At 46.8% G+C, this 11,132-nt stretch overlaps 1 protein-coding gene across 1 annotated transcript; it reads left to right on the forward strand.

Annotated features, from left to right (window-relative positions):
* Positions 1-2,703: 2,703 nt before the first annotated feature.
* LOC123446504 (vicilin-like seed storage protein At2g28490) lies at positions 2,704-5,149 on the forward strand. Its single transcript, XM_045123081.1, has 5 exons — positions 2,704-3,216; positions 3,480-3,661; positions 3,791-3,871; positions 3,967-4,404; positions 4,510-5,149. Exons 1-5 carry the CDS (start codon positions 2,796-2,798, stop codon positions 4,939-4,941), a joined length of 1,554 nt encoding a protein of 517 aa, XP_044979016.1. The 5' UTR covers positions 2,704-2,795; the 3' UTR covers positions 4,942-5,149.
* Positions 5,150-11,132: the final 5,983 nt, after the last annotated feature.

Raw genomic sequence — 11,132 nt, forward strand, 5'->3', positions numbered from 1 at the left:
ATTGAGGTAAATCCACTTTAAGACATGTCTCACTTTTGGAGCAAGCTCATCATAGCTAGGGCTTGTATAAAAACAATGGCTTCCTCATCCCCAGCGGCATTGTTAGTCAAGAATTCCTCCTTGTCCATATAATGAACATTAACAAGTCTCCCATCTAAAAACAACAATAATGAATTAAGCACCTCAATGACAATGTTTGGTTTCCTAAAATCAATCCATTATGCCCACATCATATCAACACTAAATTATTAAACAAAATCTACAACACATAATATACTAACATATTCAACAAAATGCCCCAAAGGCCAAAAAAATATACCAACATATTGAACAAACCATCTATATAATCTTGCAACTACACAAAAATCCCTAAAACTAACAAAATAATCTACGAATCTAGCATCCATTCTTCAGAAATACTCCCAAAATAAAATGTTAAAAAAATTGAAGGGATTGAGGGAGATTACCTCAAGGACGCTCGGGGGCTTAGAACCACACACTTTGATGGAGGAGGCAGTAGATGGGGGGGGGGCTATGAGGCGGAAGAGGGGCGGGAGAGATCCAGATGCGGTGAGGAGGAGGAAGAAGACGCCCGGGTGGGCGGGCCCGTGTAACTCAACAGTGCCAGATGCGAGGGTGCGCGGTGTCTGGGGTCTGGCGACCACGCCCGAGGGTCCCTGGCATCTGGCCCTTTGCTGCAACAGCTGGTCAACGAGACGGGGGGATCGAGCGGGTCTGAGCCAAACGTCATGATCCCTGGCGTCTCCCGTGCAACTCGGACGCCACGATGTTGGCGTCATGTAAAGAGGTTAGATTACAATTTTTTTGAATCGGAGGTCAGATTTGTATTTTTTTAACCTTTTAGGTTAAAACCAAAAAAATGGTCTCCCTTGTACTCCCTCCATTTCTTTTTTACTCCGCGTATAAAATTTGGTCAAAGTCAAACAACATAAAATTTGACCAAATTTATATCAAAAAATATGAATATCTACGATATTAAAATTATATGGTATGAAAATACATCCCGTGGTGCATCTGATAATATTGATTTCATGTTATAAATGTTGATATTTTTTAATATAAAATCAGTCAAACTTTACAAAGCTTGACTTTGACCAAACCTTATGGGCCTGTTTGGGACTGCTTCGCTTCAGAAAAATCAGCTCTACTCTCAAAATCGTAAGCCAAACGGGGCAGCTCCACGATGTCCAGCTTCACTAAAAAACTCGAATCCGAGGTCTAGCTTCGTGTTTTCTGTGAAGCTCCTCAAGAGGTACTCCGAAAATTCAAGTTTGATAACTAGACGTGAAGTTGTGAGATAATTACCCACCATTGCCACCCATAAGTCATACCCTTTCATTCTTTTTTTTCAGCCAAGGACTAGCAGATCGATCTGTTTCTTTCTCGTTGACTGGAGGACATAGAACGAGGAGGAACGTGCCTGCCGCCGCCGCCGTGACCTGCATCGGTCGGCCGGAGCACGACTGCGGCGAGGAGACCATCGGAATGAGTCGATCTGATGGTCCTCCTCCGCCTTCCCCCAATTCCTCCGCCCATCTCCAGCATCAAGGTCCCGTAATGTCGAGGACAACCATGGCCCCGGTGATCAGGGTCGGCCTTTCCTGGCCCGGCCAGTCCTCGACGACAGCAGGGATGGCCGGTGTGGCGTTCGCCTCTTCTGGGAGGACCCATTCCGCACCTGCTGCTACAAGCCAGGAGGTAGCTGCCGGCATGGATGTCGTGCACACCACCTGCACGAATAGCAGTCAGACCAGCATGAACAACATGAAGCAACGTACAACCCCTAAGGAAGAGCAGGTATAACAAATTTGTTGTTGCCTCTGATAGATCTAGAACGGAACCGGATGCTCCGATCGTGGATAAATTCCGTGATGAGTTAGCCACCGCTATTGCCGATGGTTGGAACTAGATTTCTACGGTTAAAGATGGTTCGGGTTTTATTTCGAGCGAGTAGAACAATGTATCGTTGGACATTCATGTGGATGTTTTTAATTATGTATCATAATCGTTCACATCATTTTACATATATTTTTAATTGAACAACATGTTCGTGCGTACAACACTCAAACCATGAGTACATGAGTTCACTTCAAATATTGTATGTTTTGAATTACAAGACTTTTAAAATTTTTTTCTCAAAGCGCATAAATGTTGGGCCGTCAAAACATCATGCATAAAAAATAGGGACAGAATAGACTATTCACATCAAATACTTCTGTTTTTAAAGTTGGAGCTAGCTGGAAGCCAAACAGTATAAAACTGCTTCAAGGTGGAGCTACAACTCCTCGGTGAAACTGATCTAAAGTAAAGTTGGTGCAGTGAAGCTGATTTTTTTAATGAAGTAGTTCCAAACAAACCCTATATACAGACTAAAAAAACTGAGGGAGTATATGCAACCAACCACGTTTTTTGTTCCCAACCAAGCATGTTTGAACGGTCTACGGTGGCGAGCGTACATGCGCGCACTCGAACACTCGATCTTTCGTCGAGGCAAGATGAGTCTTCCTGCCAAGTACACTTGGAGAGCAACGGGGCGGCCACCTGCATCAACCGAACTGCGCCCTCATCCACGGCGCGCTACGTGGAGCACATGAGGCGCCCCACGCACGACGACACGTGCAACTTACTCCCCCTCCACCCGTCGATCGCCCCTTTAACAGCACCTCGCCACCGTCTCACAGTGTCAGTCACACCCAGTACGGCTCGCCTCGAGAAAGCATACTGCAACCCAGCGTGCAAGAAGAAGACGCTACAGAAATCGTGCAAGATAGCGGATGATGGGTCGCGGGGTTGCTGCGATGGCGCCGGCTCTCGTGCTGCTTCTACTCCTCTCGGGGTGGTCGGCGATGGGGGCACCGCGTTTACGCGAGAGGTGGGAGGAGGGGGAGGGGGAGTGGCAGCCGGAGGAAGAGGCCAAGGGCTGCGGCGGAGGTGGCGGAACGGGGAAAGGGCTGTTCTTGCTGGACAAGGTGGAGAAGCTGGTGGAGTCGGAAGGTGGGAGCGTGCACGTCGTGCGGGGGGTGCCAGGTTCCGGCGTGCCGGAGTTACCGTGGCAGCACGGCCACGGCGGGTGGTCAGCGGGGTGCGGAGCTTGCCGAGAGGGGCTCATGCACATCGGCTTCATAACCATGGAGCCCAAGACGCTGTTCGTGCCGCAGTACATAGACTCCAACATCGTCCTCTTCGTGCAGCGAGGTTCATACCGAATTACTGTTCCATCCACTGCACACCGGGTACTTTTTGTCGCCGTAAAAATCCATGTTTAGATGTCATTTTCTTGCTGTCAAGATGTCACAAAAAAGTTGTTGTTTTAAGATGCTAAAATAATTCGAAGTGTGAAACTGTTATATTATATTGTTGTGTTGCCATGTGAATTGCCATTGATCTACAATTCCTTTGTGGTTGCCACCGTATTCTTTTTCACGAAAATCAATCCACATCCATTTTTGTCTGTGCAGGGGATGTGAAGGTTGGATGGATCCACAAGGGCGGTCTGGTGGAGAAGCAGCTCAAGATGGGCGACGTCCTCCAAATCGACGCCGGAACCACCTTCTACATGGTGAACACCGGCAAAGGCCAGAGGCTGCACATCATATGCAGTATCGACGCCTCGGATGGCGCAGGGTTCGTCCCTTATCAGGTCATATGTATGCCCTGTTTGTTCTGCATCTGCAAGCATTTAATTAATTAGTGAGATTTTGTGGATATTGACTATTAACATCTCGACCTGACTACTGAATTACAATCGACGAATTGATGAACGATGCAGTCCTTCTATCTTGGTGGGGGAGGAAGACAGACGTCAGTGCTGGCCGGCTTCGAGCCAAAGATTCTTGTCACCGCTCTCAACGTGAGCTAGCTAATCCGTCTCAACGTTTCACATTTAAGTGGCGAATTCACACGCATGGCACCCGGATTAATTTGATTCTCATGTCTTGTGTTCAGACAACTTACGACGAATTGGAAAGAATATTACCCGTGAAACCTCGGGGCCCTTTCGTGTCCTACACAACGGAGAGCGGTGGCAAAGAACATGGACAGGGAGACAAGCGTGATGTGGGTGAAAATGGAAGGGGGAGCGAGCCATGGAGACCAGTGGGGAAGGGCGGCGACGAGGAAGACGGTAGCGGGCAATCCACTTGGACTTGGTCGTGGAGGAAGCTGATGGGCAGGTTCATCGGAGGGGCCTCATCCAGTGCCGCCGCCCCAGCGCAGCCGAACAAGAAGTCGGACAAGACTGTGCGCGCGCCGGAGCCCTACAACCTGTTCGACCATGAGCCCAGCTTCCGGAACACCTACGGTTGGAGTATCTCCGTCGACAAGCACGACTACGAGCCCTTGGACCGCTCAGACATCGGCGTCTATCTCGTCAACCTCACCGCCGTACGTTTTGCTCTTCTGAACCATCAATCAATGTGGTATATAATGGAAGATTTCAAACCACTGCAGAAAAGCTGATCAACGCTGCGTGTGCCATGGAATATGCAGGGCTCGATGATGGCGCCACACGTGAACCCGAGGGCGGCGGAGTACGGCGTGGTGCTCGGCGGGGAAGGCATCATCCAGGTGGTCTTCCCCAACGGGTCCCTTGCGATGAGCGCGCAGGTGCGTGCCGGCGACGTGTTCCGGATCCCACGCTACTTCCCGTTCGTCCAGGTAGCGTCGCGGGGTGGGCCGTTCGTGTTCTTCGGGTTCACCACGTCGGCGCTGCGGAACAAGCCTCAGTTCCTGGTCGGCCCCACCTCTGTCCTCCGCGTGATTCTCGGGCCGGAGCTCGCGGCCGGGTTGGGCGTCCCTTTGAAGGAATTGAGGGAGGTGGTGGAGGCCCAGAAGGTGGCGGTGATAGAGCCATCGTTGCCGGACAAGGAGAAGGAGAAAGAGAGGGAACCGTTTGTTATGAATCAAGTGTCGAGGGAGTAAGCTCATGCGGCCAAGTCGTCTGCTTAATGGTTTATTGGGCGGATGATCGATCATACACATGTGTTCTTCTGGTCGGAACTTGTGTACATCATGTGCGTGTTTGTTTGCGCCCGTGTGTTTCGGTCGCTAGCGCGTGTGTTGTGTGTTCTACGTGTTTGTTCGTGTGAGTTCCGGCGTCGTTAATAAATAAAGATGCATGTCAAATTCAGCTGTGGGCTAGACACATATAGTTTCCACAGTTGTGGTAATTTTTTTCATATACACGCGCATATATTCATTATTCATCATTATGACGGCCGGTATATCATCCTGAGATTTATCAAGTCATCAGTTTTTTTATTAAAAGCTTTTTCATTGAAAGCATATTGTTAAAAATCATAAAATAAATTCAGAAATAATACAAACATCACGACTTTAACATTGATGGCTGAGGGATACCAGTCTGCTGATCTATGTCTCGTGATCTAGCGTTGCTGTCCCTCTAACCAAGCGTTTACTTTCTTGTATCGTCCTTAAACTTGTTGTTGATGTTCACGATGGTCCTAAAATTTATTTCAATATAGTCCTCAAACTTGGTGGTCGTATACATCATAATTTTTTCTCTCTCCAAAAACCGTCTTAGATTTTATTTAATTGCAAAAATGCGTAAAAATGTGTAGATTGTGTTATATGGAAGAAAGAGATTGATGGAATAGATGTTGTATTGTTTGAGTCTCATGGGCGTGTATATAAAAGTATAACGATTAACTTGAAGTACAAAACAAGGTAGGATAAATCCTAGTCTATCTCATATTTGTAAATAATCAATATACTCAACATCCTTCCGTAGTAACAATGGTAGCGACGCGACGCAGACGATGAGATTGGAGAAGAATCCAAAGGTAAGTCGGTAAGTCGACGGTCATCCTCCCAAGGTCGTAACGATTGATGCATCGCGGAAGTTGTGGCCGGAGTGAAAACCGATGAGGTTGCTCAAGCAAGGTGGTAGCCCTTTGTGCTGACATCGAGGTAGGCGAGAGCGTAGGATGGTATAGCCGTGGTCGAGGTAGCCGTGCGAAGAACGTCGTGGTCGATGTGGAGTCGAGGTGGCCGGTGTCGAGGAATTCGCCGCTGGCGCAAGGAGGTGTCGAGTTAGTCATGGATGCAGTGGTGTCGAACTAGTGGTTCGTTGGGAAGGATACATAGTTAAGACGCGTCGTGCCAGGTTTGCCAAGCCCGAGGCCGCATCGTGGATGAAAGCACGCATCGGTGTTGCCACCATCGGGCATCCGTAGAAGGACGAACTCGATGTTGCCGATGCGTCACTCCAGGCTTGCCAGGCCTAGGAGCACATCGGGGACGAAGGCACACGTCGGTGTTTCCAACCCCGGACATGCGTAGACGGGGACCTGTACACAACTTGTACGCCATGTCGAGGAGGCTAGCAGAAAAGGACTCGGCGATGTTTGCGGCGCAAATCGGCAGGGGCCGATATTGCCTGCGGTGGTCGGAGTAGACGAAGTGGTTGGGGAAGACAACGGTGACGCTGACGATGAGCTGGTGTTGGACGAAGATGAAAGGGGTGGACGGGAGGCGTAGCTCCGAAGAAGAGGGGCGGCGGCGCCTGGTTACGAGTGTGGCGGCGATGCTTGAAGTAGGCAAGGAAGAACCCGACAACGTGACGAAGACCGGCGCGGATTATGGCATTCCCGCGCTGAGAAAGATGGCACGACGCATACCATATGAAGTCGACGTGCGGAGACGGTGGAGTGGACCGCGTGACGCGGCGATACAACCCGAAGAGGTGACAAAGCGGTAGCGTGCGGGTCAGGACGACAGCGGGAAGACCCCGGAGTGGTGGCATGGACCGCGTGCCGCGGCACAACGGCCCGAAGGGGCGATGCAACGGTGGTGTGTGCTACGGCGACAGAAACCTTTCTGTCACCCTTGAGCTTGCGTTGGGTTTTTCCTTAAAGAGGAAAGGGCGATGCAGCACAGGAGGAGTAAGTATGTCCCTCAGTTTGAGAACCAAGGTATCAATCCAGTAGGAGAATCGCGTCAAGTCCAGAGTACCTGCGCAAACACAAAAGAACTTGAACCCAACACTATAAAGGGGTTGTCAATCCCTTCAATATTGATTGCAAAGTGAGATCTCAAGGCGAAAAGTGCAACGAAGTAAAAGAGTAAGGCTGAAAATATGGTGTGAAGTAGACCCAGGGGCCATAGTGTTCACTAGAGGCTTCTCTCAAAATAGCAAATATTACGGTGGATGAAAAAATTACTGCCGAGCAATTGATAGAACCGCGCAAAGTCAAGACGATACCTAAGGCAATGATCATACATATAGGCATCACGTCCGAGACAAGTAGATTGATACTTTCTGCATCTACTACTATTACTTCACACATCGACCGCTATCCAGCATGCATCTAGTGTATTGAGTTCATGACGAACAAAGTAGCGCCTTAAGCAAGATGACATGATGTAGAGGGATAAACTCAAACCAATGATGAAAACCCCATCTGTTTACCCTTGATGGCAACAACACGATGCGTGCCTCGCTACCCCTTCTGTCACTGGGTGAGGTCACCGCACGGTATAAATCCAAAACCAAGCAATTCTCCCATTGCAAGAATCATAGATCAAGCTGGTCAAACAAAACCCACAACTCGAAGAGAATTACAAGGATATGAAATCATGCATAAGAGAGATCAGAAGAAACTCAAATAAGATTCATAGATAATCTGATCATAAATCCACAATTCATCGGATCTCGAGAAACACACCGCAAAAGAAGATTACATCGGATAGATCTCCATGAAGATCATGGAGAACTTTGTATTGAAGATTCAAGAGAGAGAAGAAGCCATCTAGTTACTAGCTATGGACCCGTAGGTCTATGGTGAACTACTCACGCATCATCGGAGAGGTCATGGTGTTGATGAAGAAGCCCTCCATATCCGAATCCCCCCTCTGGCAGGGCACCAGAACGTGTCCCAGATGGGATCTTGCGGAGACAGAAGCTTGCGGCGGCGGAAAAGTACTTTCGATGATCTCTTGATTTTTTCTGAATTTTTTGGGAATATATAGGCGAAAGACCTAGGGCAGAGGTGGCCCAGGGAGCCCACAAGCCTAGGAGGCGCTGGCCCTCGCGGCCGCGGCTAGGGGGCCTGTGGGGTCCCTGGTGGCCCCTGCCTTGGTTCTCAAGTTCCCCGATCTTCTTCTGTTTCGGAAAAAATCTTTTTGAAAGTTTCGTTCCATTTGGACTCCGTTTAAAATTCTCCTCTGAAAAGGGTCAAAAACATGGAAAAAATAGGAACTAGCACTTGGCACTGAGTTAATAAGTTAGTCTCAAAAAAATATAAAAGGCATACAAAACATCCAAAGTTTGACAAGATAATAGCATGAAACCATCAAAAATTATAGATACGTTGGAGACGTACCAAGCATCCCCAAGCTTAACTCTTGCTCGTCCTCGAGTAGGGAAGTGATAAAGACTGAATTTTTTTTGTGAAATGCTACCTAACGTAGTTGTCCTTTGTAACTTCTTTCATGTGACATGCATGTTCAGATCCGTAATATTCAAAACAATAGTTTGCTATTGACATGAAAACAATAATACTTCAAGCAAACTAGCAAGGTAATCATGAACTTTCGAAATAACAAGGCCAAAGAAAGTTATCCCTACAAAATCATATAGTCTGGCTATGCTCCATCATTCCTACACAACTAATTTAAATCATGCACAACCCCGGTATTGGCCAAGTAATTATTTTTGCACTCTTACTTTCTCAAACTTTTTATAACTATCACGCAATACATGAGCGTGAGCCATGGATATAGCACTATAGGTGGAATGGAGTGTGGTGGTGGTTGTAAGACAAAAAAGGAGGAGATGGTCACATTGACTTGGCGTATCAAAGGGCTATGGAGATGCCCATTAATATATATCAATGTGAATGAGTAGGGATTGCCATACAAAGGATGCACTAGAGCTATAAGTATGTGAAAGCTCAAAAGGAGAACTGGTGGGTGTGCATCAGACTTGCTTGCTCACGAACACCTAGGGCAATTTTCAGGAAGCCCATGATTGGAATATACAAGCCAAGTTATATAATAAAGATTCCCACTAGCATATGGTGGTGACGAAAGGAGAGGCTCTCAATCATGAAGAACATGGTGCTCTTATGAAGCACAAGTGTGAAAAAAGATAGTAGCATTGTCCCTTCTCTCTTTTTCTCTCTCTTTTTTTATTTGGGCTCTTGGCCTCTTTTTTAAATTTGGGCTCTTTGGCCTTTTTTTATTTCCTCACATGGGACAATGCTCTAATAATGATGATCATCACACTTTTATTTACTCACAGCTCAAAGCTCAGAATGATGATGATTCTATAGGAAATGCCTCCGGTAGTGTACCGGGATATGCAACGATCTAGCTTGGCGTATGACGTTGAAACATCTCGCTAGCTATCTTACGATCATGCAATGGCAATATGAGAGTGACGGCACAAGTCATGAGATGGAACGGTGAGAGTTGTATGGCAATATATCTCGGAATGTCTATGTAAATGCCATAGTAGGTAGGTATGGTGGCTGTTTTGAGGAAGGCATATGGTGGGTTTGTGTACCAGCGAAAATTGCGCGGCACTAGGGAGGCTAACAATGGTGGAAGGTGAAAGTGCATCTATACCATGGACTCACATTAGTCATGAAGAACTCACATACTTGTTGCGAAAGTTTTTATTAGTAATCGAAACAAAGTGCTAAACGCATACTCCTAGGGGAAGGGTTGGTAGGTGTTAACCATCGCGCGATCTCGACCGCAACACAAAGGATGACAATCAATGGATCAATTATGCTCCGACTTCCTAACATAGCGGTTCACCATACGCGCATGCTACGGGAATCACTAACTTCAACACAAGTATTTCTAGATTCACAACACCCTACTAACATAACTCTTAATATCACCAAATCTATGTCTCAAAACTAACTATGAGGAATCAAACTTCTCTTTCTAATCAATGCACATGAAGATGAAAGTTTTTGTATCCTCTTTGGGTACCTATAGCCTTTGGGACTACTTTCATAGCACAAGCCAACTACCAAGTCATGCACCGCCGTGCTCTAAAAGGTCTAAGTGAAGCACATAGAGCAAAATTATCTAGCACAAAAGATATAAGTGAAGCACGATGAGCATTCTAGCAAAATCACGATGAGTGCATGTCTCTCTCAAAAAGGTGTGCAGCAAGGATGATTGTGACATGATGACCCACAACTATAGGGGATCAATCGTAGTCCTTTCGATAAGTAAGAGTGTCGAACCCAACGAGGAGTAGAAGGCTCTGATAAACAGTTTTCAGCAAGGTAATAACTGCAAGCACTGAAAGTAGCGGTAACAAGTGATGGTGTAGCAAGGTGAAACGTAGCAAGTGAAAAGTAACAAGTAGTAGCAACGGTGCAGCAAAGTGGCCAAATCCCTTTTGTAGCAAGGGACAATCCTGAACAAAGTCTTATAGGAGGAAAAACGCTCCCGAGGACACACGGGAATTTCTGTCATGCTAGTTTCATCATGTTCATGTGATTCACGTTCGTTACTCTGATAGTTTGATATGTGGGTGGACCGGCGCTTGGGTACTGCCCTTACTTGGACAAGCATCCCACTTATGATTAACCCCTCTCGCAACCATCCACAACAACGAAAGAAGAATTAAGACAACGTCTAACCATAGCATTAAACTAGTGGATCCAAATCAGCCCCTTATGAAGCAACGCATAGACTGGGTTTAAGCTTCTGTCACTCTAGTAACCCATCATCTACTTACTACTCCCCAATTCCTTCCTCTAGGCCCAAATATGGTGAATTTTTATGTAGTCGACGTTCACATAACACCACTAGAGGAAAAGACAACATACAACACATCAAAATACCGAACGAATACCAAATTCACATGACTATTATCAGCATGACTTATCCCATGTCCTCAGGAACAAAAGTAACTACTCACAAAGCATAATCATAATCATGGTCAAAGGTGTAATGAGTAGCATCAAGGATCTGAACATAAACTCTTCCACCAAGTAATCCAACTAGCATCAACTACAAAGAGTAATGAACACTACTAGCAACCTTACAAGTGCCAATCGGAGTCGCGAGACGGAGATTGGTTACAAGAGATGACTAGGGTCTGGAGAGGAGATGGTGCTGATGAA

Source organism: Hordeum vulgare, chromosome 4H (assembly GCF_904849725.1).
Source record: "Hordeum vulgare subsp. vulgare chromosome 4H, MorexV3_pseudomolecules_assembly, whole genome shotgun sequence".
Taxonomy (NCBI): Eukaryota; Viridiplantae; Streptophyta; class Magnoliopsida; order Poales; family Poaceae; genus Hordeum; species Hordeum vulgare.

What these genes read in the sequence shown, in the direction of transcription:
- LOC123446504 (XM_045123081.1), top strand. Translation starts at nt 2,796, where the DNA reads ATGATGGGTCGCGGGGTTGCTGCGATGGCGCCGGCTCTCGTGCTGCTT. An exon ending in CGTCCTCTTCGTGCAGCGAG is followed by an intron (nt 3,217 to 3,479) that starts GTTCATACCGAA and finishes TTGTCTGTGCAG; the next exon opens with GGGATGTGAAGGTTGGATGG. An exon ending in CAGGGTTCGTCCCTTATCAG is followed by an intron (nt 3,662 to 3,790) that starts GTCATATGTATG and finishes TGAACGATGCAG; the next exon opens with TCCTTCTATCTTGGTGGGGG.